At 47.5% G+C, this 23454-nt stretch overlaps 1 protein-coding gene across 20 annotated transcripts in view; it reads right to left on the bottom strand.

Annotated features, from left to right (window-relative positions):
• The window catches only part of PARD3 (par-3 family cell polarity regulator), a 445585-nt gene extending 423803 nt beyond the window's left edge, over nt 1-21782 (bottom strand). For all 20 annotated transcript variants that reach the window (XM_035545279.2, XM_050708750.1, XM_035545284.2 and 17 more), the window contains exon 1: nt 21373-21782. In XM_035545279.2, coding sequence (XP_035401172.1) covers nt 21373-21492 — 120 coding nt within the window. In that variant the 5' untranslated portion in view covers nt 21493-21782. The remainder of the gene's footprint in view (nt 1-21372) is intronic.
• Between the last annotated feature and the right edge of the window lie 1672 nt (nt 21783-23454).

Below are 23454 nucleotides of genomic sequence, written 5' to 3'. Positions count from 1 at the left end.
CATAATAGATGGGATCCGCTGGAGGTCAGCAGCAGAAGCGTGCATGCCGAAGGAAGGCATGCTGCTGCTTTTGGTGGTGGTGCAGTTGCAGGCGTGATGCAGCCAGTTCCCAGACTCTAAAAATTGAGCCATTATATATGCCTACTTAAGAATAAGGTGAATCACACCTTAAAACCGTGTATTTCTCTGCACTGACTCTGTACAGCACCTGTGGTACCCAGATCACTCGTAGACACCAAATGTGTAGATTCGTACTTATGGTAAATTAACTCTGCTCTACCCACCGAATTTAGCTGGGATGGGAGAGGTGAAGATAATATATCTCAGCCTAAGGGTATCAGTTCTGAAGGTCAATGGGAGATCACAGCTTTGTGCATGGGATAGCACGATGTTCAATACAAGGAAGTGTGCTGCAAAAGCACCCGAGGCTATCCAAAAGAAACTGATGGTTGCATGAACTCTTCTCTTCCAAACAAGGTTTTAATCTCAGAACCTGAAATATGAAAAAAAAAAAAAAAAAAAAAAAACAAGAACAAAGATTTTGGTGATGACACCTCACACATGCTCTGACATTATACGCAGTAGTGTCAAACTGTGTGGTTAAATCCTGACATATACGAGGAGCTTTTGCGCTGTAATATTCAACATCTGTCTTCTCCCTGGTTGGGTCAACGCGACCTTTCCTCTTTTTCAGAGGCCTCGGTACCCACCCCCACGTCGCTCTGACTGTTTTAATTCAACAAATTCTCACACCACACAGCTGCGCCTCCAGCACAACCCCGTCGTGCTCAGTCCGTGAGCGCACGCACCCACCCAGCCAGCGCTGCCTGACTCATGTGCAGGGCATGGTGTGAGCTGATTTGTTATTTGATTTATTGTTGGTTTCCTAGTGCGAAGATACACCTTTAACCAGCAGCGCATTTACCGGGAGCAATGAGACTGTGCTCGGCTTCTTTCGCAACGATTTACATTCGGGATCACGTACGTTCAGAACAAGCGCTTTATGTCTGGTGTAATTTCATTAAATAAAAAGAGATACAACACATCACAAGACAGCAAAGGGTTTGTTTGTTTGTTTATAATTACTAAGATTATTAACATATATTGGCTTTTTGGGGATATTGATTTTGTGAAATAGCAACACGAGGAGGAGTCTGGATGGTCTCCAACAAGACTCAGCACAGGAAACATAACATGTTCCATCTCAAAATGAACATTTTGCTTAAAGGCTTCAAAACCAGTTTATTGCCACAAATGGACAAATTTTAACAGAGATCATTTACCGGGAAAAAAAAAAATGGTAACTGTTAAGAGCATGAGCTATGCCAGCACTTGATTACAATCAAATCTCCCGAAGCTCCCTCTATTATAATATTACCAGAGCACTTCCATGCAGCAAATGAGTAAGGACAACCTCTCGTGCATGTCGGGAGGCTTCCAGGCAATGTGATGACAACACGTGATTCCAATGAGACCGCCAGCACTGAAGGACACCCGTCAACATGCAAGGCTACTTGACGGTAATGCTTGAGAACTCACTGCTCATGATCCTAAATCTAAGATGTAAACTAGGTAAGCGTGCTGAAGTAGCTATTGCGTACACTCTTGAACATATGGAATTACGAAATCTGTGATTTCTTAGATCTCTCACCCTGAGCTCAGGGCCAGCTGGCTCCAGTCCCTCTCCCACTTGCTTAAGAGGTGCATATTGCTAAAGCAGCCCGTGCTGCACATTTGTAAGAGCCCAGAGACACCAGTGCTTGTGAATGCTGGAAAAGCTTCATTTCTTGTGTGAAAGCAGATTGCCAAACACCACGAAACAGTGCTCAGATTCCGTTTTTTTCTTTTAGCCTTGCAAACAGCTGAATCATTGAATCCATTCAGCACTGAACAGGCTTCTCTTGAAGAGCTTTAACACTTGTAGACACAAAGCTGCAAAAGGACATACTGCAGATACCAGGTGCCCCACTCAGAGGTATAGTGCTATGCATGAATAGCAATTTAGCAGAACTGCGGAAGATGAAATTTAGAAGAAAAATTACTTTTTACATGACTGTGGATTTCTTTCTCTAGAAAGGAGGATGCCATCCTGTGAGTCCTTACACTCATGCAATTCGTACACAAGTCAGGAGCATCTCTCTCACCGGGACCGTGTCACCTGGACCAGCAGGAGGGCTGAAACCTCAACCCTTGGCCATGAAGGCAAGCAGGCCACCTACACCTGCTGATGCCAGTAGCATCGTCACCCAAAAACCAAACTGCATGCTCAACTCAGCCCATGACAGGGGAGCAGCTGGCCTTCTGAGTAACTGAGCATTTCCACGCACCTCCACTCCTCGCCCGGACGAGAAGCAGAGCCTGTGTGGAGGCCCTCGGTCACACAGCTGGCGTCAGGGGGCCGCTGAAACCCACTCCAGAAACTTCATTTGTTTTTTCAGAACAAAACTCAAATTCTTTCTGGAAAATACAGCAACTAAAATCTACTTCAGTAGGGTCTTTGTATACTTGTGCGAGTGTGAGAGTGACAATTTAAAAGGTATATTAATTAATTAATAAAAACCCATAAACTTTTAACCCTTAAGTGACTGCTTAATTTGCATTCAGGTGACTCCTCCAAATGAAGGTAACCTGACGCTGAGGACCATTCACTGAACTCCTTAATTACGGACTGCTCCCGTAATTGAAATCGAATGAAATTCAATCCTGAGATTATCCAGAGCCCAAATACTGAGGGAGACTTCACCTGAAGGAAGCCACTGCAAGGTCAAACACAGTCTCTTACCCCGTTACCCTTCTGCTCTGCATTTCTCTATATAAATGATATTTAGTTCAAACTATTTATCCAGAGCAGGAAGGACAAACCACCACCGAGCCTGCAAGTATCTGTAGGCACCAAACAATTTGATCCATGGGGCCCTGCAGTGCCACCAAAATAGCTCAAGCAGAACCTGCTCCTGAAGACCAGAGACCCACCGTGTTGGCTTCAACACAGGACCTAACACAAGGCTGGAAAACGCAGCACTGCATTCAGACTGGAAATACAGTGCACATTCTCAATAAAACCACTCATCGTGGCGTTTACCGAGAAACGTGGCACCTTCACCAGAAGCCTGTCACACCACAGCAGAGCCCTCTCTCAGGAACTCTGTCACCATCAGAAGGGGCTGCCGCCCCCTCGGGCACCTCACTCCACAGGGACAATGCGGGGGCTCCTGGAAGGGTAACGACACACAGGCTCACGAAGCAGAAGGTCCCCTCTGGCCCTGGAAGTCCCAACGGCCCACTGAGCCCCTCCTTCCACAGGTGTCAGTGCAGAGTCACTCAAGAAAGCGCTACCAGTGATGGTCACCACCTCCAAAGAGCAGGCTTACAGACGTGGACAGCCACTGTAATGGCTTAGGACAAATTCTTCCTTCCATCCCTCTGTCCCATCCCCATCTTCAGCTGCCTCTGCGCACCAGTAATCCCCAGTGGCCCAGCCCTACCACAGCACCGGCCCTGCTGGGAGCCGGGGACTGAGCACCCACCTCTGGGCTCGAGGCCACCGCTGCTTGCAGGGGAGGGGGCCCCATCACGGATATCATGACAGGACACAAATCCAACAACAGGGCTACCCCCTGAAGAAACTGCAGATCCTAAATGCATATCCTCACGAGTTTACCTACAGAATCTGACAAGTAGCATTACTGCCAGGTCCCTCCGCCTGGACAGAAGTTTGCTGACTTCAGGGTGGTTCCACCCAGGTCCTACATGACCCTGGTCACATAACACGTCACAACAGCAATTTTTCCCCCAAAGGGGACTGGTCCCACATATGCTCACCATAATACTTAAAAGTATTTTTATATTTGATAACTGTGGCACTCACATTGTGTACAGCAGAAGCTGGGCTGAAACAATTTTCTTTTTCAGGTGCTCTACCATTCAGACGTTATACGTAAATACCAAATTCTGGGCACGCACCAGACTACTTTCTCAATTCATTCACACAGCATGAACTGTAGGATGTTTGCAAAGTTTTTACGCTTTGCACTTCCAGATGAGATACGAGGAAAAATGCAAATTGGCTCTTTAAAAACAAGAAAGGCAGATAAGGTATTTCAATGGCCAATGCAGTCGGGATGACTCCTATTTATTTTTTGTACACAGTCCACCTGAATGCTAACAACCAAGCCTGTGCCCTGTGCAAGGGCAATAGAAAGGAAAGGTGCTATGTAAAAAGAATAGATTGAACAGTTTGCGCTGGACTGATAAAGAAAGAAGCAAACAGCACAATTGTATGGAAGCGTGCTTGGCTTGTGAAAGCTGACAGTCCATCCTTGTTAGCTGTACAGCTGCAATCTATTAAAAAAAGAGGGGAAAAAAAATGAGAACATTTCCTATTCCAGCTGGAAACAGAAGATTAACAAAAAAGGAGTGTCATTCAGTGCTCGTGATCCTCAGGTGATGCTGCTTTCTCTTAGGAAAGAACTTCGGTTGTCTTAGATTGCAGTCATGTTTGGCAGCCTGTAAAATCAGTGAACATACCTGATTTTATAGGATTTGTACTTCAATGAAAAGTATATTGTGTATGGCAGACAATTATCTACTTAGATTTTAAACTAAATTATTTCCCCTTCTTCAAAATTATGTTCTGTTTTTTCCTGATACTGGTCTCTACACCCAGCTTGCTTGGCTGTAAGTTCCCACAGCACGTTTTGTTTCTGCTATCGCCCAAATGCTGAATGCACATCTTCTCGACATTGTTAAAGCAGGTAAGTGAAAGAAAGTTTCACTAGCTGTTAAAGGTTTAAACTGGGTTTATTTAATGGTGTACAAACTCAAGATAAATATATCCTGGGCTACAACATTAAAGCAGACAGAGAAATATCCTTTTAAACCACTACCAGAACAGTCTCCACTTGCAAACATATCCCACTCACAAACTACAGGCGGTGGGCAAACAGAAATGAAGCAACACTGGCAGACTGCTACCACCACACGTGCACTGATCACCATGCCCAGCACTTCCATTGTGTGCAATACAACTCAACTTCTTGTTGGGAATCCTGCCTCTGTAGCATTTGCAGGAATCCCATGACAGTCCTGCAGGTAGGTGAACACCTGTCCACCTGTATCCTCCTCATACGGCCAGACCACAAGTATGAGAACAGCACGGTTCTAAGAGCACGACAGCGTCCAGAGAGAGAGCACGCTGCCATCATCATTGCTGCACACCAAGCACCCCTTTTGGTTTGGTACTGCATGCCTTCGGGAACAGCTTGTGTAATCAGCATGCAAGATTAAGAGGGCTGCGCAGAATTCCTTGATTACTGTCCTGGTACAGTGAATAGCCTTATTCTAGGACAGCAAAAAAGAAGCCCCAAGACAGACTAAAAATGTATATGTGTGTGGCAGAGTAAAGGAAGAGAAGTTTATACATCATTTGTAACCATCTGCAGACTATCTCCTCTTTTCTTCTACTGGAGGACAAAGCAGACAAAGCAATGACCACAAATGAGATGCTGCTTTCTGATTTCCCTCCATGTTATGTAGTCAGTAAGGCGTGAGAACCAGGAAACTCTCTAAACCAGAGCCTTTGACACACGTATAGCACATATGAGGGAAGTGGACGTTGTCATATAACTAACAGTTGCAAGATACAGAGAAAAAAAATAGAGGGTATAAACTAGTAGATGGAATTAATTTTGATGAAAAAGCTGGTAATGGCAATGCATTGCGCAGGTGAGAAATAGCTCTGTTTCTAAAGGCAGAGAAGGCTGAGGAGAGAAGAAAGCCAAGCAGCAGCACAGTGAACTTCACAAATGGTTAAATCTAAATACAAGCAGCCTGCACTTTCTCAGGGGCTTTCTAATGAAGAAATATGTCTAGAATGAGAGGAATACGCCACAACAAGGAAGAGACACAAAATAATACATGCGAATCATTACAGATATTTGTTAATAGGTTTTGTGGAAATCTCTCCGGCTATCCAGTTTCAGGAAATTACTTCGCATTGTGTGTCCTTATGCCTAATAGCAGCGTGCTTGTCACAGGCATACACAGTCACTTGAAAATAAATCATCTAGAGGCACGAGATGAACAATGGTTATAATGCCATCTAAAATTGTTTAGTAAATGTGTCCATTTGCATAGCCCACCAGCTGCGTTTTTCCAAAACGCTGGCGATAACGCGACGGCTATGTCAGCTGCTGACAGAACCTGAAGTCCTCAACAAAAGCAGAATAATGAACTGCAGTTGTGCCGTAGCATGCTTTTTAAAACACAAAAGAATAAATGACTGCTTACTAAACTCAAAGCAGTCATTTTATAAGCTGTTTTAGGGTGAAATTATAATCTGTAATATCTCAATTTTCAGGGCTTAGTATTATCATTATTTAATACATACAATAGCAAACACAGTCCTACTCCAGCTCTACGTGTTTCCTTATCCCTAACATAGAGAAGTACGTGGCACTATAATGTGGCCCGATATGACATTATAATCACAAAAACTTACATTTACAAGGGGAAAACATGCTTTCTTCTGCACTGCATGCAGAGGGGATTAAAAAGTTGTGGTAGGCTGAGCTCCTTTTCAGTCAGCATCAGTAGCACAGTAGTGCACAAGCAAAGCTGAGAGCATGGCAATTAACCCCATCAATCTAAAAGGAACACGTAGGCATGCAGACAAGTCTTTCACTCGGGTACTTGCCTTTTGACCCGGCAGCTTTTCTTACCAGCATCAGCTGAACATTAGAGCACTTACTGCCTACTTCAGACCACCTTACTTGCGACACTTCAGCATTAAAAGAAAGTTACAGCACTTTAATGAGAGAAAAAACAGACTTAAGTTTCACCAGCATGGACCAATATTCTCCCTCCTCTAAATTTCTCATATTTCAGCCAAACACATCACTGATGCATCTCCTTATGGCACCTAGCTTTAAAAAAAAAAAAATCAATTTCCATTAATATAGCTATCTGAATGGATTTAAGTGAAACATAAGCCTTTGCTTTATTTCAAAGTTACAACCATTTCACCAGGCGTGCAATATTGGAATCAACATCCTCGGTGCCAAGTACGGATTGCCGTCTAAAAGTTTCAACCGCAGTATGAGTAAATTTAGATCTGTGAAATAAATCACATAAGAAACAGTAATTAAGCAGTTTAACACGGCAGAGCCCACGGTTTCCTGAGAGGAAGATACTTTCTTTTCAACAGGCAATTACCACCAGATATTCCCTTCTCAGCCTGGCGAAGCATGGCGTGTCTTTTCATAGAGAGGCTAAACTACTGAGGAGCAGAAGGATTAAATGCAGCCGTATTTTACCACATCCTTACTAGAGGGGAAAGATAGACTTGCGGTTAAGGAGTCAGCGGGTCAGTGCTTTATTTCCAGCTTGGTGCCGAGCCGCCTGTGTGGTCCTGGACAAGTCAGCGACCTTCTGTGCCTCGCTTCCCCCGTTTGCTCAGTGGGTTAATTATGTACTTGACAAACACTGTGACATTTGTTCGTGGATTTGCTTTCTGAAGGGAGAAGGCAGCAAGGCACAGAAGGAAATTACCAAATTAAGAGGAGAAGGTGCTGAAGAGCAATCATGTTTTGCGAGCCCGCACACTCCACACAAGAGGGAGGCACAGCTGTAAATATTTACGCTCTCTCCCTCTCTCCGCTGATCGGCTGCATGCCCATGGGTGCAGTTCCTTGATACCTTTTCACCAAGGCAGAAACGAGGACTCCCATTGTCTCTGAGAAGTGCTTCCAGATTTCCGCAGGCTCACACTACCGTGGCCGATGTCCCTGCCCGCCGCGCAGGACGTGGCTGCACGGCCGCCCGCTGGTACACGAGGAATATCCGCGGTTACCCTCAGCCAGGTTCCCACGTACCCCCTACACCACGTTTTCCCCCTTGCTGCTGTGCTGCAGGTGGAGGCAGGGTCTCAGAGGCCGGGCTGCCAGATGGCCCAGCGCTGTGAGAGCTGCAGACGGCAGCGGACGCGCTGCTGCACCTGCGATACAGAGGGTTGGCTGCGGCCTATACAGCACAGCGTACCTCATTTCAATAAAACTGCACTGAAAGCCCAGCACCACAGGCACAAGGCGACTGCACACGCTGCCGAAGCTCACCTGTTTCTGTGTTTCACCCCAAACTACTCAGATTGAAGCTAGCTGGGGTACAACACGCGGTTGTAACCGATGGGTACATCACGGATTTGCTGCAGCGCGGACAACGGGTACAGCGAAGTACTTCCCTCTTTCCTAAGGTAACACAAAGCTGCGGAGAAGAACCACAGCCGGACGCTGTACAAGCGCCGATTGCTGCAATTAGCACGGTGCCGCTGTGAGAGGCGGCTGCCGAGGTCCCCGCAGAGAACCGGCACTCCCCGGGGAAGCACCTCCATCTGTGCGAGCACACAGCTCCTCTGGGAGAGCCCGGCCCTGCTCTGCGCTCCGCTTTCACACCTGACACAACGCAGCACCGACAGATACCTCTCCCCTTTCAAACCGCAGCACTGGTGGAGCAAGGCTAAGTAGGTATTTCCAACATCTTCCCCGCAGGATTCAACCGATGCCTCTGAAATGAGCCGAAAGACACCGCAGGTGTTTTCTTAAATCCTAAGCACACCATTTATAGGCTCCCCCGTTTCCTGCACCTTTCTACCCCTGAAGTTTGTTTGCACTTGGACGTTTGTCAAAATGGAATCATTTTCACCCAAAAAAAAAGCACCTATCACTAATTTCAATAATGCAAAGTCTCATTAAACTTCTCCGAAGATGCTGCTTTCAGAGTCGCACACAAGGTAGGGAGCCTTTTAATTCTGTGTAGGGATGCAAAGCGTTTGGTGTTTACCAACAGCTTGTACAGCCTGCGTGCATACATACCCTTACCTCCACGTTAAAAATCAAGGTAACTTGAAGCAGTTCATCCTATCAGGAAAGCAAGCTATAAAAGCCAGGAAGCTCCTAGAGAGCAGTACGCCACGGCAGCACCACCTCACTGCGGGTCAGTTACCTCGCAGTAATGGTGCTGGTGCCTGTCCTGCACAAAGCAAGCACGGCTCCTCAGCAGTAAGTGTAGATGCAGATCTGGAAATTGAAGCCCACAGCAATGACCAGGATGAAGGTGTAAAGACACGAAGACAAAAAGCCTCCATGCTTTTAAACATTTTAATTTCAAGTGGATTTTGCTAACTGAGTTCCAGAGGCTTCCCACAGGGGCAAGTCCTATGACAGTACACAGCTGTAAAGACTACTTTAAAAGTGATACAAAAATGCAATTATGATCATTGACGTGACCTAAGAAATAATAAAACACAGACCTGGAGTTTTAATAAGTGGAGTTCTCCTATACTGAGCATAGCATGCATTAAAATCCAGGCTTTAAAATAAATAAATAAAGGAGTAACTTTTATCAGTTCCACTTTTTTCCTTCTGTGTATTTACATTATATTTCTTTCAAAATGACTCCAGTGTTTTGCTTCTCCCTTCTCCATTTAATGGCCCTGGGCGAGCAGCAGGGCCGAGGAGCCCCAGGACGTGCCCTGTGCTGCCGTGTCACCGCCAGGCACGAGGAGAGCTCGGCTGCAAGGCTGCGGCTTTCTGAAGGAGCCTGGCAGCAGGAGTAACGATTCGGTCTGCAGAACGAATTATTTATGAAGATGCAAGATCCAGGGGGAGGACTCCACTGCTTTGCTTTTACATCTCTCATTGGATTTTAGGCCTGCTTCTTCTGAGGGAGGGAGGGGGGAGCTTTGTAGTTCAAACAGGTGGAAGAAATGTTGTCATCTGACATCAGGGTTTGATTCTGAATTTCCTCAGCTTCTGCAGGACAGACGTAAGCCCATGTTGTTTGCCTGCTCTAGGTACCAATTTCCAACATGCTCTCCTTCCCACACACACTATAATTTATACACAGAAGAGCTGCACGTTGAAAAACATTACGAGGAAAAAAAAAGTACATCCTTCTGTTGCCATCATCAGCAGGCAATTTCTGAGAAATCTGGACTCAGCCATCGGCAGGTCTTTGATCCAGATGCTCCGGACCACCCAGGACACTGCTCCTGGCAGCAAAGCGAGGAGGTGAACAGCAAGGGGCTGGCTCCTGTTTGCCAGAGATGTTCGGGAGGGCACGAGATGGCCAGAGCGGCACGAGATGGCTCTGCGAAGCTCAGCTCCTCCTGCTCACCAGCTCTAGGCACAGCCGACAAATCTGAAGCTGCACGGTCTGCACTGAAAGCCCACTGTCGAGCCAGAGCATCAGGTGAAAGAGATTTATTTATAATAAACTGTTCCATTTCAGAGCTCCGCTTCCTATGTCAGCTTTTAGTTTATATTGCAGAATAATGCAAAACAACAAAGTGAATTATTACGCTCTGCACTCGACTTCGGAAAGGAACGACACACTTCTTGGAAAACAAATGACAGAAAAAATCTGGATTAAATATATATGGCATGCATCTGAAACATAATTCATTACAGAAAAACTATTTTTTTAATTTCAATATTACATACAACTTTAATCTCCAAAAGCAATCAAGAAAAATTGTGTTTTTTTTGTGTTCCTACTTACAACACCTTTGGCATTCAGTAACCTTTGGAAACAACGCCTTTCAGAAGGCAACAAAGCACTGACACACCAAAGCAGAAGCAAATTGTGAAAGCATCTAGAGTTAGGGCAGTCTTTATAACTGTCTAATCGCAGACATAATACGTGGTCGAAGAAAGCAAAACACAGGCCACCTATAAAACACAACATACCTTTCACAGAATTAGCTAATATTAAAATATTTTGGATCTGAAATCATAACTCTCAGACAGAACAAGGAAAAACATCCTTTTTTTTTTTTTTTTTTTTTTTTTACTTTGTCCCACTATGAGACCAAGCAAGTACTGAATTACGAAGTGGAAGTAATTTAGAACAAAATAAACCATTTCCTACAAAGTGCTCTCCAGTACAGTAACTGCCTATGGTAAATACTGAACTACAGATTTTTATATTTTTTTTTAAGCCAGAGGAGTAGCATCCACGCATAAGCAATTACACGCCCACCTTGAGAGCATTTTTAGAAGGGGGACTCCCAGGTGGGTCCATCAGACCTCCCCGTACCAGACCTTCCCCAACCACACGGCCCCCCACTCCTCCCAGCAGTCGCTGCCCACCAGAGCAACACCACAAAAAGCAGATTTGGTCTCAGTCTGAAGCACGCAATTGCCAAATCCGTTTCAGAAGTAGATTTACGATACAGTTCCCTTCAGCAGCTTGTTTAGACTTCTCCAAATCCTAAAGGGTAAACAGCAGTACATCCAAGCTAATTACTCCGTATTCAAATATCAAAAGAATACTTAACTCAGCACAAATTAGCTTTTCTTATAAAAAAAACTCTCCTTCACTGCTGCTGTCGTTCTCCAGCTAGGGAATTCCACCCAGCAACGATGCCTCTGCTCCGGGGGGAGCAGGGCCAGGCCTTGCCAGGTCGGTATTTCCTCAGCCCCAGCGGATGCGATGCCGGACACGGGTTACCTGCGGCCCCCAGCTCGGCACGGGGGCTTCCAGCTAGCACCAACCGCTCTGGGGCAAGGCCGACACAACGAAATGGGCATCGGGAATTTACTTCAGACATCTCTGCTAATAAAGGGGAGGTTTGCAAGACCCTGAATACAATAACATTTCACACATCAACATCTGGTTCTAGTTTACCAAAGCATTATGCTCTGGAGTGATTGCTGGACACGCGGTGAGACCGCTCCATTGCCTAATATAACAAGCTAAATACCCTGTTTTACATAATATTTTCTTTTTCGACCAGGCTGGATAAGTCTAAAACACTTAGAAGGCTTTTACCTTTTTTATTTTTTAAAGCAACAATTAAACATACAAGCATTTTGCATGCACAAAGTTACAGATTTTTAAAATCATGTTCATTGGCTGCTTTATAACACAAAGCCCACACTGACAGGCAACACATTTAAAAGCTCTATTTATTTAGTCTAGTCCACCTTTTCTTGTGATTTCTTAGTCTGGACTTTCCAGAACTATAATAGGCACTGTCTATTTGCGCTGGGTTTTATGAAGGGAAAACTAGAAGAAGCAACAAAAGGTGCTGTTAAGAAAATTCAGCGAGAGCAGGAAATACTGATCTTCTTAAATTAGTATTCTTAGTGCCAAAAAAAAAAAAAAAAAAACGATATTCAGTACAGGATTGGGAAATGACATCCTGCCCCACCGGCAGGGAGGACCCTCCACCTGAGGACAACGGGGAGCCACCCGTGCTGGGGCTCTTCCTCCCCTCTGCCCCCCGTCCCCTCGGCCCTACAGCGCAGCAACATCTTCGCCAGCGCGACAAACAAATCCCCGGGGACACACCCTCACCTCGATCCACACCCAACGTGCCGTCGGGGCGCCCAGCCTCCTGCACATGCCTCGGGGGAGCGTTCACGGAGAGCCAAGCGGGAAGCTGGGCGCAGGCGAGCCACTTCCAGAGCTCCGCGCAGCCGGGCTCCGTGGCGCAGGGGGCAGGGCCCGTGGGACAGGGCTCCCATCGCCTCCTCATAGCGCGGCACAATTCCTCGCCTTACCTCAGCCTTCGCCGCCCTGTAATAAGACAGACGTTTAACCCAACAAATGCGAGGAATGGAGATGACGGTTCTCCAACCAGCCACATTGTTACCGCTGCGCGGTGTTTTTGACTTTCAGCAAAGAAAGGGCTTACTTCGGGCTAACAGTTTTTCCAGCAGCACGGCGCTGCCAAAAGGTGGGACCAGCTTTGAGACGGGTTAAATGCTTTTGCTCCTCATCCTCGGTGGCAGCACGGAGGCCGAAGGCTCCCTGGCCAGGGGAGGCTGCCCGCCTTCCCCCCGCGCTCGGCTGCGGGCAAGCAGCCTCAGAAAGGGACAGCACAAACAAACGCACGCTTAAAAAAAGGCAAATAACATTCAGTGCAACAGGTTGGGGAAAACAAATTAAATCAAGCCCTGTTGCTCCATTTAGCGGTTTATTAAAGAAGCTAAAAGTTCTGAAGTTCCAATTTATTTTTTAAGCTGCCACTTAATAAGTTAGGGCAACATCAGAGTCACCTCGGAGACACTCCAGCATGCCTGCACTTCTTCTGTATTTCACGAACTTCTGCTCAGGAAGATCCTGAGAACTGGAACAAAGTAGCGCTTCTCGTTACATGCACAAAGAGGTGCATCTCTGCGAGTTTCTCACAAGTAGGATATTGCTTCTGACATTTAATAGGGAAGAAAAAACTTTGTGGCCCTTGCCTAGGGGAATACAGAGTAACTCCAGAACTTTGAAAGCACATGCAAAAAAGATGGGGTAAGGTGAAACTACTTTTTCATTTAGTAAGTGCGGCTTAATTTCTTCAAACAAATGAAAACACCTAAGTGGGTGCGCACACAAATATACAGACACTCCCAAGTCCTATCTCCATTTAAAACATTTCATACCCACGTAACTTTCTTTCTCCTATTAGTAATTCAGCAAGAATACCAGAAACATTTTAAATTCCCATCTGAGTCTCTGGTTCAGTAAAGACATGCACACCCGGAACAGAAATCCTATAAACGTGGCCACTTAAAAAGAAAACTGCTAACAATGTACCAGCTCGCTCCTCCTGCAAAGGGCTCTGAATCTCGCTGCATCAGCAGCAGGCTGAGTGTGAGAGAATGTGGAAAGTATGTCCAAAAATGTGACATCACTTCTCCAAAATGGTGTCTATTTTCCCTACCAAGTCAGAGATTCACTACTTTCAGTACACCTATTAGCACAAAAGGGAAAAGTTGCTAGAATAAATTCCCCAGGTTTCTTTTTTTTTAAAAAAGCCCTTTGAATGACAGCTGTGGTGTCACTGAAGACATATTTTTAATCCGCTTCCTAAATCGACTGCTTACCTCTGAGTTAACCAGTTCCTTCCTACCTTCAGCTCTTTTTATTTGTCAGTATGTGACTCGTGGCCTTGCTACCACACAAGCTCCCATTTCCCTTGTGTGAATGAAACAGTACCAGGAGTTGCATCCACTTATCATTGCCCCGAAAGCTTTTTCCCTTTGCCAGTCTCTAGGGCCACCCCACGCTTTTATTCCTCCCCTACAGAAGACCGTTCCTCTCCCCAGTCCTTCTCCTTCTGCCAGCCCAGTCTCCTTACCACAAAAGTCCCGACGAGGCAGGCAGGACGACGGGGAGGCCGGACGAGCCACGTGCTGCAGCACAGGAGCCTGCAGGCGGGCCTGGGGCTCTCAGCACGCAGCAGGGACACGGCAGCAGCCCAGGGCCAGCTCTGCGGGATGCCACAGCGCACCCCCCGCGCTCAAACATATTTGGCCTTCGTTAATTTTCCCTTCCGTCGGCAACCTGAGCCCTGAGACCCGGCACGCCATCCATTTGGCCGTAATTCAGTGAAATCAACAGCCCCGCACCTCATCAACGCGGGTGCTTTTGCTGGGGTGTGCGCCTGGTGAAGCCCCTCGCCTCACACGGCACTCGGGGAACTGAATTCAGGTTCGAAGACCCTCTGCATCAACGCTTCCTCAAGGCACGGGCGCTTACTGGGCACTGCAGACGGCGAACCACAGAGGCCAGGCACCGCACCTCCGGCCAGACAGGGAAAACTCCCGTGCACGTTTCCAGCAGGCCTACATGCAAACAGAGCAAACGGGAACTCATCCAAGAGTTTTCAGTCGGGAGGCATTTCGCCTTTTGTTTAGGTCTAATTGTGGTACTACGTTCGTATCGCTCCACGAGGAGAAACTGAAGTGGAACATACGTCACCCTCACGTACCTGCTACCTGCTTAAGAAAAAAATAGACTAAGTGCAACAAAATAATTATAAAAATTATTTCTGATTTAACAAATACCTGGAGCCAATTTGAGAAAATAGCTAAAGCTACCGGTTGAAAACAATGTGACACTGCTACAACAAGCAAAATGAACGTGATTATTTTAAGAACAAAAGCACCATATTGGCCTCTGTTTATTTAAAATGACTTTTTCCTGATTTCAGAATTTGACTCATTTCCCTTTCACTAGCAGTACCAGTCTTTCTGACAAGTGCTGTGTACATCTGTGCTTGCTAGCTCTCGAGTATTCTTTTTTTCTTTCTCGTTTTTGAGCAGTTCCACTGGATTATGTAACTTCCCTCACAGGCGGCTTGGTTTGCTGGATTTTTTTCAACTGTCTTCCAGCACCAGATTTGCTGAGCATTACAGTAAAATGACCTCAAAGAAACAAGGAAAATATATACTGTATATTAAAAAGGAAACAAAAAACACAGACGCTCTAACGTATCTTGCTGATTTTTTTTAATACTTTTTTTGCTCCACTTTTTATTTTCTTACTGCTCACAAAACATTTCTGAGTGAGAACATCTGTGCTATACTCTGGATTTACGTTAGAAGAATTCCACTTTATTTTCTATATACATAAGCATCGGTTCAGCATTGTTGCATGTTTTATCCATTCAATTTCTGCTGGGATGAAAAGGTTTGTTTTCCTTTGAAGAACCAGGAAATTGTTTTAAAGCTACATGAGCCATATTCTGTATAACTAATATCGTCAACGTTTCTCCCCCATTTACTCCACCTTATTTTACCAGATTAAATGCTCCACGACCAAAAGATGTCATAGTCTGGTACAACTGAGAAAGTGTTACTTCCAATGGTGTTTTTATAACCCAGCTAAAACATCTGCAACCATTAGAACTGAAGCCGGAGTGCAAGAAACTATGAGAGTCAGATGGTTTTCCACTGGTCGAGGCTATCGCCCGAGACAAGAAAGGCTGGCAGCTCCCTAAACCCCAAATTACAGACAGGAACCACTCACGTAACGTGCTGAGCGCTTTCACAGGCTTCCACAACTTCTTCCACGGAGCCGCAGGCACCGGGCTCGGCAGCCCAACAGCGCTTCTGCTCGTAGTGAAATCGCTCGCAAGGCTCTTCCACAAACGTACGCTCCACTTCTGTCATCAGCGAGCGATGCTTAAATATTGACAAACCACGTAACGCTGAACCTAAAGCGATGACGCACCCCATCCAGCTACAGATACCTATTGCTCACATAAGCAAAACAAAGTAATACCACACATACCCTCCACTGAAAATACTTCCCAAGCTGAAGGACTTGCAAGCTGTCCAGCTTCCGTGCCCGGCTTGCAGAGCAGCCTCCTGTCCTGTGGGCTCGGCGTTTCTGCACAGCGAGGTCTGGGTGCAGGGGACCCACGGGGCCACCACCACGCCTGTGGGCCGAGCCCTGCCTCTACCCTGCAGCTTCTCATGCAACGCAGCACTTTTCCATTGCAGCACTTTTCCCTCTTAAACCAGCAGCTCTCCACCGCTGTCTGTAGCTCTCACCAGGCCGCAGCTGAGCGAGGTACCAGTCATCCGGGTTTCACCACCACTGCCTGGAGCACAACACCAGCAACGAGGCCGAGAGCTGGCTCCAGAAAATGCCCTGCGGGGAACCAGCGCTCTCCTGGCTGAGCTCACGTACAGCATTTCAGTGCTAGCTGGCACATACCACAGCAGGAGCAAAGAGACTGCATCCCCACGTTGTCAGCTGGAAGTAAGCGGTCAGCTGAACAGCAGGGGTGAGAGGGTTTTTTCTGGTTTGTGTCATGGACCTTTTTGGGGTGGAGAAGGTTCCTGCACATTCTGGAAATAGCCTGTAATGCTTCTTTCTCCTTAAAACAGTCTCAAGATTTAGAAAGGTATCAAAAAGAAGTCAAATTTAAACACAAAAATCCCTGCTAGGCTACAAGTCATTTACGCCATTAGTGCCCATAAGCGTTTCCACTGTGACTGCAACGGAGTGTCCCTGGAGGAGCCAGATGCGCCTGTGCCCAAAACCTAGCAGACGGTCTTAAGCAGGGAAAACGATGAGATCAATATAAAGTACACATAAAATCAGTAAATTTTCACAGTGACCCACTCCTGTGTGCTCTCCACCATGTAACAGGACATAAAAACTATCCCTCACGACATGCTCACGAGCGAATGTAAAATTGTTTGCTCCACTGAACATGAGAGGCATGAAAGTTGTCACTGCATCTGCAAGGCAGCCTGCTGCTTGGCAGCTGGTTTTTAAGCAAATAATTGTTCTGAGAAGTCCCGTTCAGCTGGCACTGGAACAAAAAGAAAAATTCAAGAAGAGAAGAGAAGTGCATCGCACTTTCCCTAAGACTACAACCTTCCCCTCACGCTTCCCTGCCAATGAATTTCAGATCTACCAACGAGGTGGAGCTCTAAACTTTGGGCGGCATTTGACACTTGTTACCTTTGCTTACACGACCAACTTTTTTTTGAGTTCCGGTCTCGTATCAGCAGCTGCCTTCAAATGCTATCAAGGAACAGATTACAATTACTTCTAACAAACATTAACGCGCTGCGGTTTCTAAATTAACAATTCAAGCATTGTTCCCCACGGTATCGCAATCCCTCCAACATTTAATCTCCCACAACCTTTTGGTTAGGCTGAGGGGAAAGGACTCTCAAAAGAGGTCTCCTAAAATATTTTTGGTTCCTTTGGAGTTTTGGTTAATTTTCTTAGTTCTCCTAGAACACTGGTGTTATACGCAGAGCCTACGAACACTACTGCAGGCTCACGGTCTATGGACGCTACCACAGGCTCATGACCCACAGCACATCAGACTGAACAATCACAAAGAGCCTGAACAATCCCTGCAGGAACCGAACGGGAGACTGAACAATTTATAAATCCAAAAAACTATGAATTCCCAATTCATATTCTTGTTTACTGTGCTCATATACATCACACTAAAGTAAAAAACTGAAAGCTTTGTACCTACCATTGTGTATGCGTGCCTATTTACATTTGCAAGAAAAAGTAGGAAAACGCTTAAATCTCAAAAAGCTCAAAACCTACAAAGACTATGGTGACAGCAGAAAGTTACCAATAAATAAATAATCAAAAAATAAAAATAAAAATCAGAAATATCGCTGACTGCAATCAGGTTAGACCAAAGCTACAGGATGTACAATTCTTTTTGACAAAAGGTTACTTGATGCGTTCCAACTTTACATTATTTTCAGGAAAACTTTCCACCTTTTTACACTAATTAGGTTATAGTCAATCATTTGCTATGTTTCACAAACGCCTACCTGTCTGTTCCCTTTTGGGGTAGCTGACAATTTCTTTCCATTAATGATACGAAAATCAAGCGTGGCTGACATCCCTCTCCTCAAAACTGCTTCCTACCTTACTCCAGCAGTTTTCTGTCCTCAAAAAAACTGACAGAAAACCATGAGCAGAACTAAGTAAACACACAAAACCTGCAAAGCCTCTGACCTCCCCGACAAGTGGAGTTTGGGAAATGCACCGAGAACTTCACAGGCCAGCCGCCACCTGAACAAACCGTACTCGTTTAATGCTTACTGCAGAAACTGTGCCAGAGGCTGCACCAGTCCAGCCCCACAAAACATCGTTAGTATGCCACCATGCAAACAAGATTTCATGGAGTGTGATCAATTTTGGCCACATCCAGTTACTCTGGACAGCTGGACTTCTTAAACATCTCTTTTCACTTCTTCTTTCCCCACAAACACAGCTTGAAGAAAAATGGAGCACACTTCAGACACAAAGCTTCTCCCGCACTAGAAGCAAAGGATCAGAAAGATTTCCTGTACACACTGCACGGATCAAGCCCCAAGCACAGCCCGCCATATTAAGTTATTCCGTACTTAAAGATTTAGCATTGAGAGCTGTGTTAATCCATACTGATTTTTTCTGCTTTGAGATTTATGCATCCTAAGCAAAGCCAGCAGCACCCACAACAAACTGCAGTAAATTGTGCACTATCTATACGCTTTTCAACAGTCTTAACATTTCACAGAGAGGAGAACCTTACTATCACCTTCATTATTTTTGTCCGCATTCCTTCCGTTCTCAGCACGTCTACTTAACCTAAATAACACCGAGTCGAGAAAACTCAAACCGAGGTCAAAGCTTGAAGTTACTTGCTCGTGGCAGCCTGCAAGCACGAAGCCTTGCTGTCTCGCCACCGCTACCCAGGCAGGGCAGCTTACTGCTAACCGTAACCTGAAAACCACAGCAAAGCGCGAGGCAGGCTCAGAGCAGCTGGCACTTCAGCTCTCGTGTGCTTCAAGTGGTTCTCCTGCAGGAACTGCTGCATAAAGCAGGCACGCTCTTTTTCGCAGGATGAGAAACGCTGTTTTTCCTGTCAGTATGAAAACCATAAACATAATTAAAGTATTCTGAATAATGTTCCACCAGATATGCTTTCTTCCCTAACAGCACAGTCGTGGTTAAGCAGAGCTCGGTGTCAGCTTGATGCCAGCTGCCAGATCCTGCCTTCAGATGTGCCCACATACCTTTACCCTGGCAGTTCACGAATTACTTTGTTTCCTCTCTGTCTCTTTCTGAAGCAAAGACTTGCTCATTTGCTACACTAGCACAGACACCAACCATCCAAGTGCTACAAACAGACAGCAATCTATGAAATTCTGCCACTGAAGCTGGGTTACGCTACAGCGAGCACAGGAAACACCAGGATGGGTTTGCTCAGGACGCACTGAGGAGCCATCTCCTCACTGCCACACATCGTCGTGGAAAAGCTTCAGAAGTTAAGTTAAAAGCAAGGTGTGACAGTGCCTATATACAGCACCCAGAGAAAAGCCCGTGGACTCTGCTTACTGTGCTTTCAACCACAGTATTTCCATATAATAGAAGCAATCTCAGTAATTATGACTACCTCAAGTCCATACCGCTGGCATACAGCATAACCGCCATATAAATACTAATAAATAAAAAAAAAACATATCATTTGAAACCCCAGATTGAGAGCTCTGGGGACTGGGGACCAAGGGGCAGGCCAAGTCTGTCCGCACATCTGCAAATGGTCTTGTTAGTAAATACACCAGCACGTTTGAAGAAGAGTTACATCACAACGTTTTTGCTTTTCCACAGGTGGGCCATCTCCCTCCTGGACGAGCCGTGCCACCTGCAACCAGAGCCCTTTCCCGATGACCAGCACGCCTTCCCTCTGCTGCAGTCGCTCCCAGCCTCTACATCACACCGCAGAGCCTTATCGCCACCCCCTAACTCAATTCAACGGCTGGAAGCAGGAACGAAGGTCAGTGGCACCCGAGCTACCTCCCCACGGGACACAGGTTTGGAACACGAGACATCAAAATAATGAATCTTTATCAATGTCGTAACACTTAAAAATGAATTCTGCAAACTCTCCTCATCTGAACGCCCCGATGAAGCACGCAACACTCCCCCGGGGGACGTGCTTGGCTGCTCACTGTTACCTGAAGCAGAGAGGCACTTTCGCCCACCGCCTCACCCGCGCACGCAGGTCGCTGTGCACACCGCTGCAGCGCGCAGGTAACAGCTGGTGTGCAGCCATTCCCTAGCGAGTCGTTTTATTCCTCTTCCAGCCAGAGACACAACTGCTGCAAGAGGTGTAATAAAAGTGTATCGAGAACATTTCCTGGTTTTTCCCTCCAAAGCCATGATCCTCAGGAATAAAGCAGGGAGGTGAGGGGAACGTCGGTTACTTTTCTCCCCGCAGCACCCAGGGCTCTAAGGAAACCAATCTCAAAAACTTTGCTGGGAACCCCCTCAGACCAGTCAGTACTATTCACAGAGCTCCTCCAGCATCGAGGTGCGGTTTTAGAGAGCCTCCAAGTCAGCATTTGCCAAAACAAAACGTCCAGATTGAGTGAAGACCACCGGAATGGCTAAGGAAGCGAAGCTTAATCCACCACTTGAATGAACCAGGTGGAAAAAAGGAGAAGCGAGCTTGCTTAAGTTTCCCGTCCCAACAAACCGGCTGACTGAGAAGTTTGCAACAACAACGTGCAAGAAAAAGAAGAAGGATTTTTTAAACGGGGGATAGAAGCCCCAGCAGATCTCCTGCGGACGGCAAGCCGAGCGTGCTCGCACCGCCGGAGATTTCAACATGGGGCTGAGGGAGGCCGGCACAAGCGGGAGCCGGGACCGGCCCCTCGGCAGGCCGGGGCCTCACGCACCCGCGGAGCCGCCCCGGCCCCCTCAGGGGGGCTGCCCCCGGCCGCCGTCCCCGCGGGGCCTGGAGGGCCGGGAAGCCTGGGGCTGGATTTCCAGCGGCCCCCGCGCCCGGCCCGCAGCCGGCCGGCCGCGCTCGGCGCCTCGGCCCCGGGGGCAGAGCCGGCACCGCGCCGGGGCCCCGCGTCCCTCCGTGCCCGGCCGGGGCCGAGGCGGCCCCCGCGGCTCAACCGCACCCCGCCGGGGGCCGCCGCCGCCGCCTGGCCGCCGGGCACCGGCGAACAAAGGGCGGAGCGGGGCAGCCCGGACTTTTCCCTCCCCGCTCCGGGAAGCGCCATATTGATCGCGGGCGCCGCTCCCCGCGCCCCCCTCCGTCTCCCTCACCTTGGCGATCGCCTTCTTGTAGCGGGTGACGGCTTGCTGGATGAGGCTGAAAACTTTCATGTTCCCGTCCCCGCAGGGCACGACCACCCTCGTCCTCCCGAAGCACACCGTGACTTTCATCCTGCGGGGGTGTGCGGGGGGGTGCTCCCGCGTCCCTCCGGCCCCTCGCAGCCTTCCTCCTCCTCCTCCTCCTCCTCCTCTCCGCCCTCCGCCACGGCCGCCCCCCGGCGGGGCGCGGCGCTCAGCCCCCGGCCGGCCCGGCGACGAGGGGACGGGGACACGGCAAGGCGAGGGGGCCCGGCGGCCGCCTGGCTGCGGAGGGGGAGCGGGGAGCAGCCGGGGGCCGCTCACATGCCGCTGCCCGCGGCCACCTGCTCGGCGCCTGCCCCGGCACAGCGGCGGTGGCGGCGGGCGGGGCGCTGGCGGCGCTGCCTCCCCGCTCCGGAGGCTCGGGGCATTGCAGCGGGGCGGGGGCAGCCCGGGAGGACCGGCGGGGAGCCCCCCTCCGAGCTGCCGGGGGCCGGCGGGGGGCTGAGGTGGCGCTGAGGGGCCGCGCCGGCGGGCCGCCGGGCTGGGTCGGGGTCCCGAGGCCGGGCTGGCGCTAGGGACCCTGTAAAAACCCTTGCTCCCCTCGGCCCGATGTGGTTCTCTCAGGGAATGCTTGGCACAGCTCGCTGCGCCTTGATCCAGGGAGCTGCCTGCCAGCTGAACCGGAGAACCGCAAAATAGCCCCAGTTGGAAGGGGCCCGCAAGGATCATCGAGCCCCCGGCTCCTGGGTCCACACAGGACCACCCAAAAATCAGACCGTACGTCTGAGTATTCTCCCTCACGTGTGTGAGTACGAAGAAACCAAGACACTAAACCACAGAGAATTTGGAAACGGAAGCTTTCTGCTTTCCCACCTGATGTCTGAGGAGAGCCACCACACACAACCAGGTGCTCTTCGTGGTCCTTTGCGTTTCTGTTAATGCGACAGAACCAACACAGAGTGAGGGGAGAAAACTGGTGCATCATCAGTAACCTCAGCATCAATGAAATCGCTGAGCAATTTTCTCCTCAAAGCACTCAGAAGCCAAAAGGTTTTGCAAATATTGCTCGCATTTTTTCATGGATTTCACCCAGGACAATGGAGTTGCACAGTTCACCGAACACTCGGTATGGGCTGACAACGTATTGCTTTTGGGTATAAACTGTGAAATTCAAATTAACTGCACAGTGAAGGTGGAGCTTGGAGGACAGCAAGGCAGGAAAAATGCTTTTTTTCCCCTGAATTTATTAGTGGTACCACAGACACGAAGCAGTTGGTAATCCACTCTCGTGCCCATAGGCAATAGTATTAGTAACTTTCAGAACTTCAGACATGATACAAATGGCAAAGCTATCGGCAGTTATGTGGCTACACAGTTAAAGGGCAAAATTAATGATTTTCTTAAAACTTCAAGGGTGAAATTATTGCCTAATTAAGTCAACGGTATCATGAGAATGGCATCCCTAGCCCTTTGCATTCTAATTAGCACTTCCAAGTGAAGCAAGCAGAGGAGTTGGTTTATATTGGTCCCTCAAATATCTGGTCCAATTTCCTTGAAATCCATAGATTTATTTCCACTAATGGCAGATTTGGAAAGCTGCACACACAAAGATGAAACAGTCCACACAGTAGTCTACAGATGATTCTGCTTTGTTTAGATGTTAATTTTATTTCCATTACCCACCTGACTTATCTGAACTAATGACATAGATGAGGATCTGAATTCTATATGAGAAATGATACGGCTGCCTGTGAAAGCAGGAAAAAAGCACACCTGCCCTATTATAATATTTTATCTTATCCCCAGCATTTCAATTCTGCGGAATAGAAAGGCAGCATGCAGGAGTTCAGAAAGGCAGAAATGAAATAAAACTGGAGTACACAGCTTCCAGCTTGCAACTGAGACAACTGAGCACACTCCACAATTTTATGGCCATAGCCTATCAAATTTATTATTGGAAAACGTTGAAAATTTCCATTAACCTGGTGTTTTTGTACTTTCTAGGTGATCATAAGAGCTGCTGAGAACATACTGAGAGGATAAAAGAGTTAT

This window comes from Cygnus atratus, chromosome 2, assembly GCF_013377495.2.
Source record: "Cygnus atratus isolate AKBS03 ecotype Queensland, Australia chromosome 2, CAtr_DNAZoo_HiC_assembly, whole genome shotgun sequence".
NCBI classification, from domain to species: domain Eukaryota; kingdom Metazoa; phylum Chordata; class Aves; order Anseriformes; family Anatidae; genus Cygnus; species Cygnus atratus.
The sequence above is the reverse complement of the archived record's forward strand: the minus strand, read 5'-3'. Positions and strand labels throughout refer to the sequence as shown.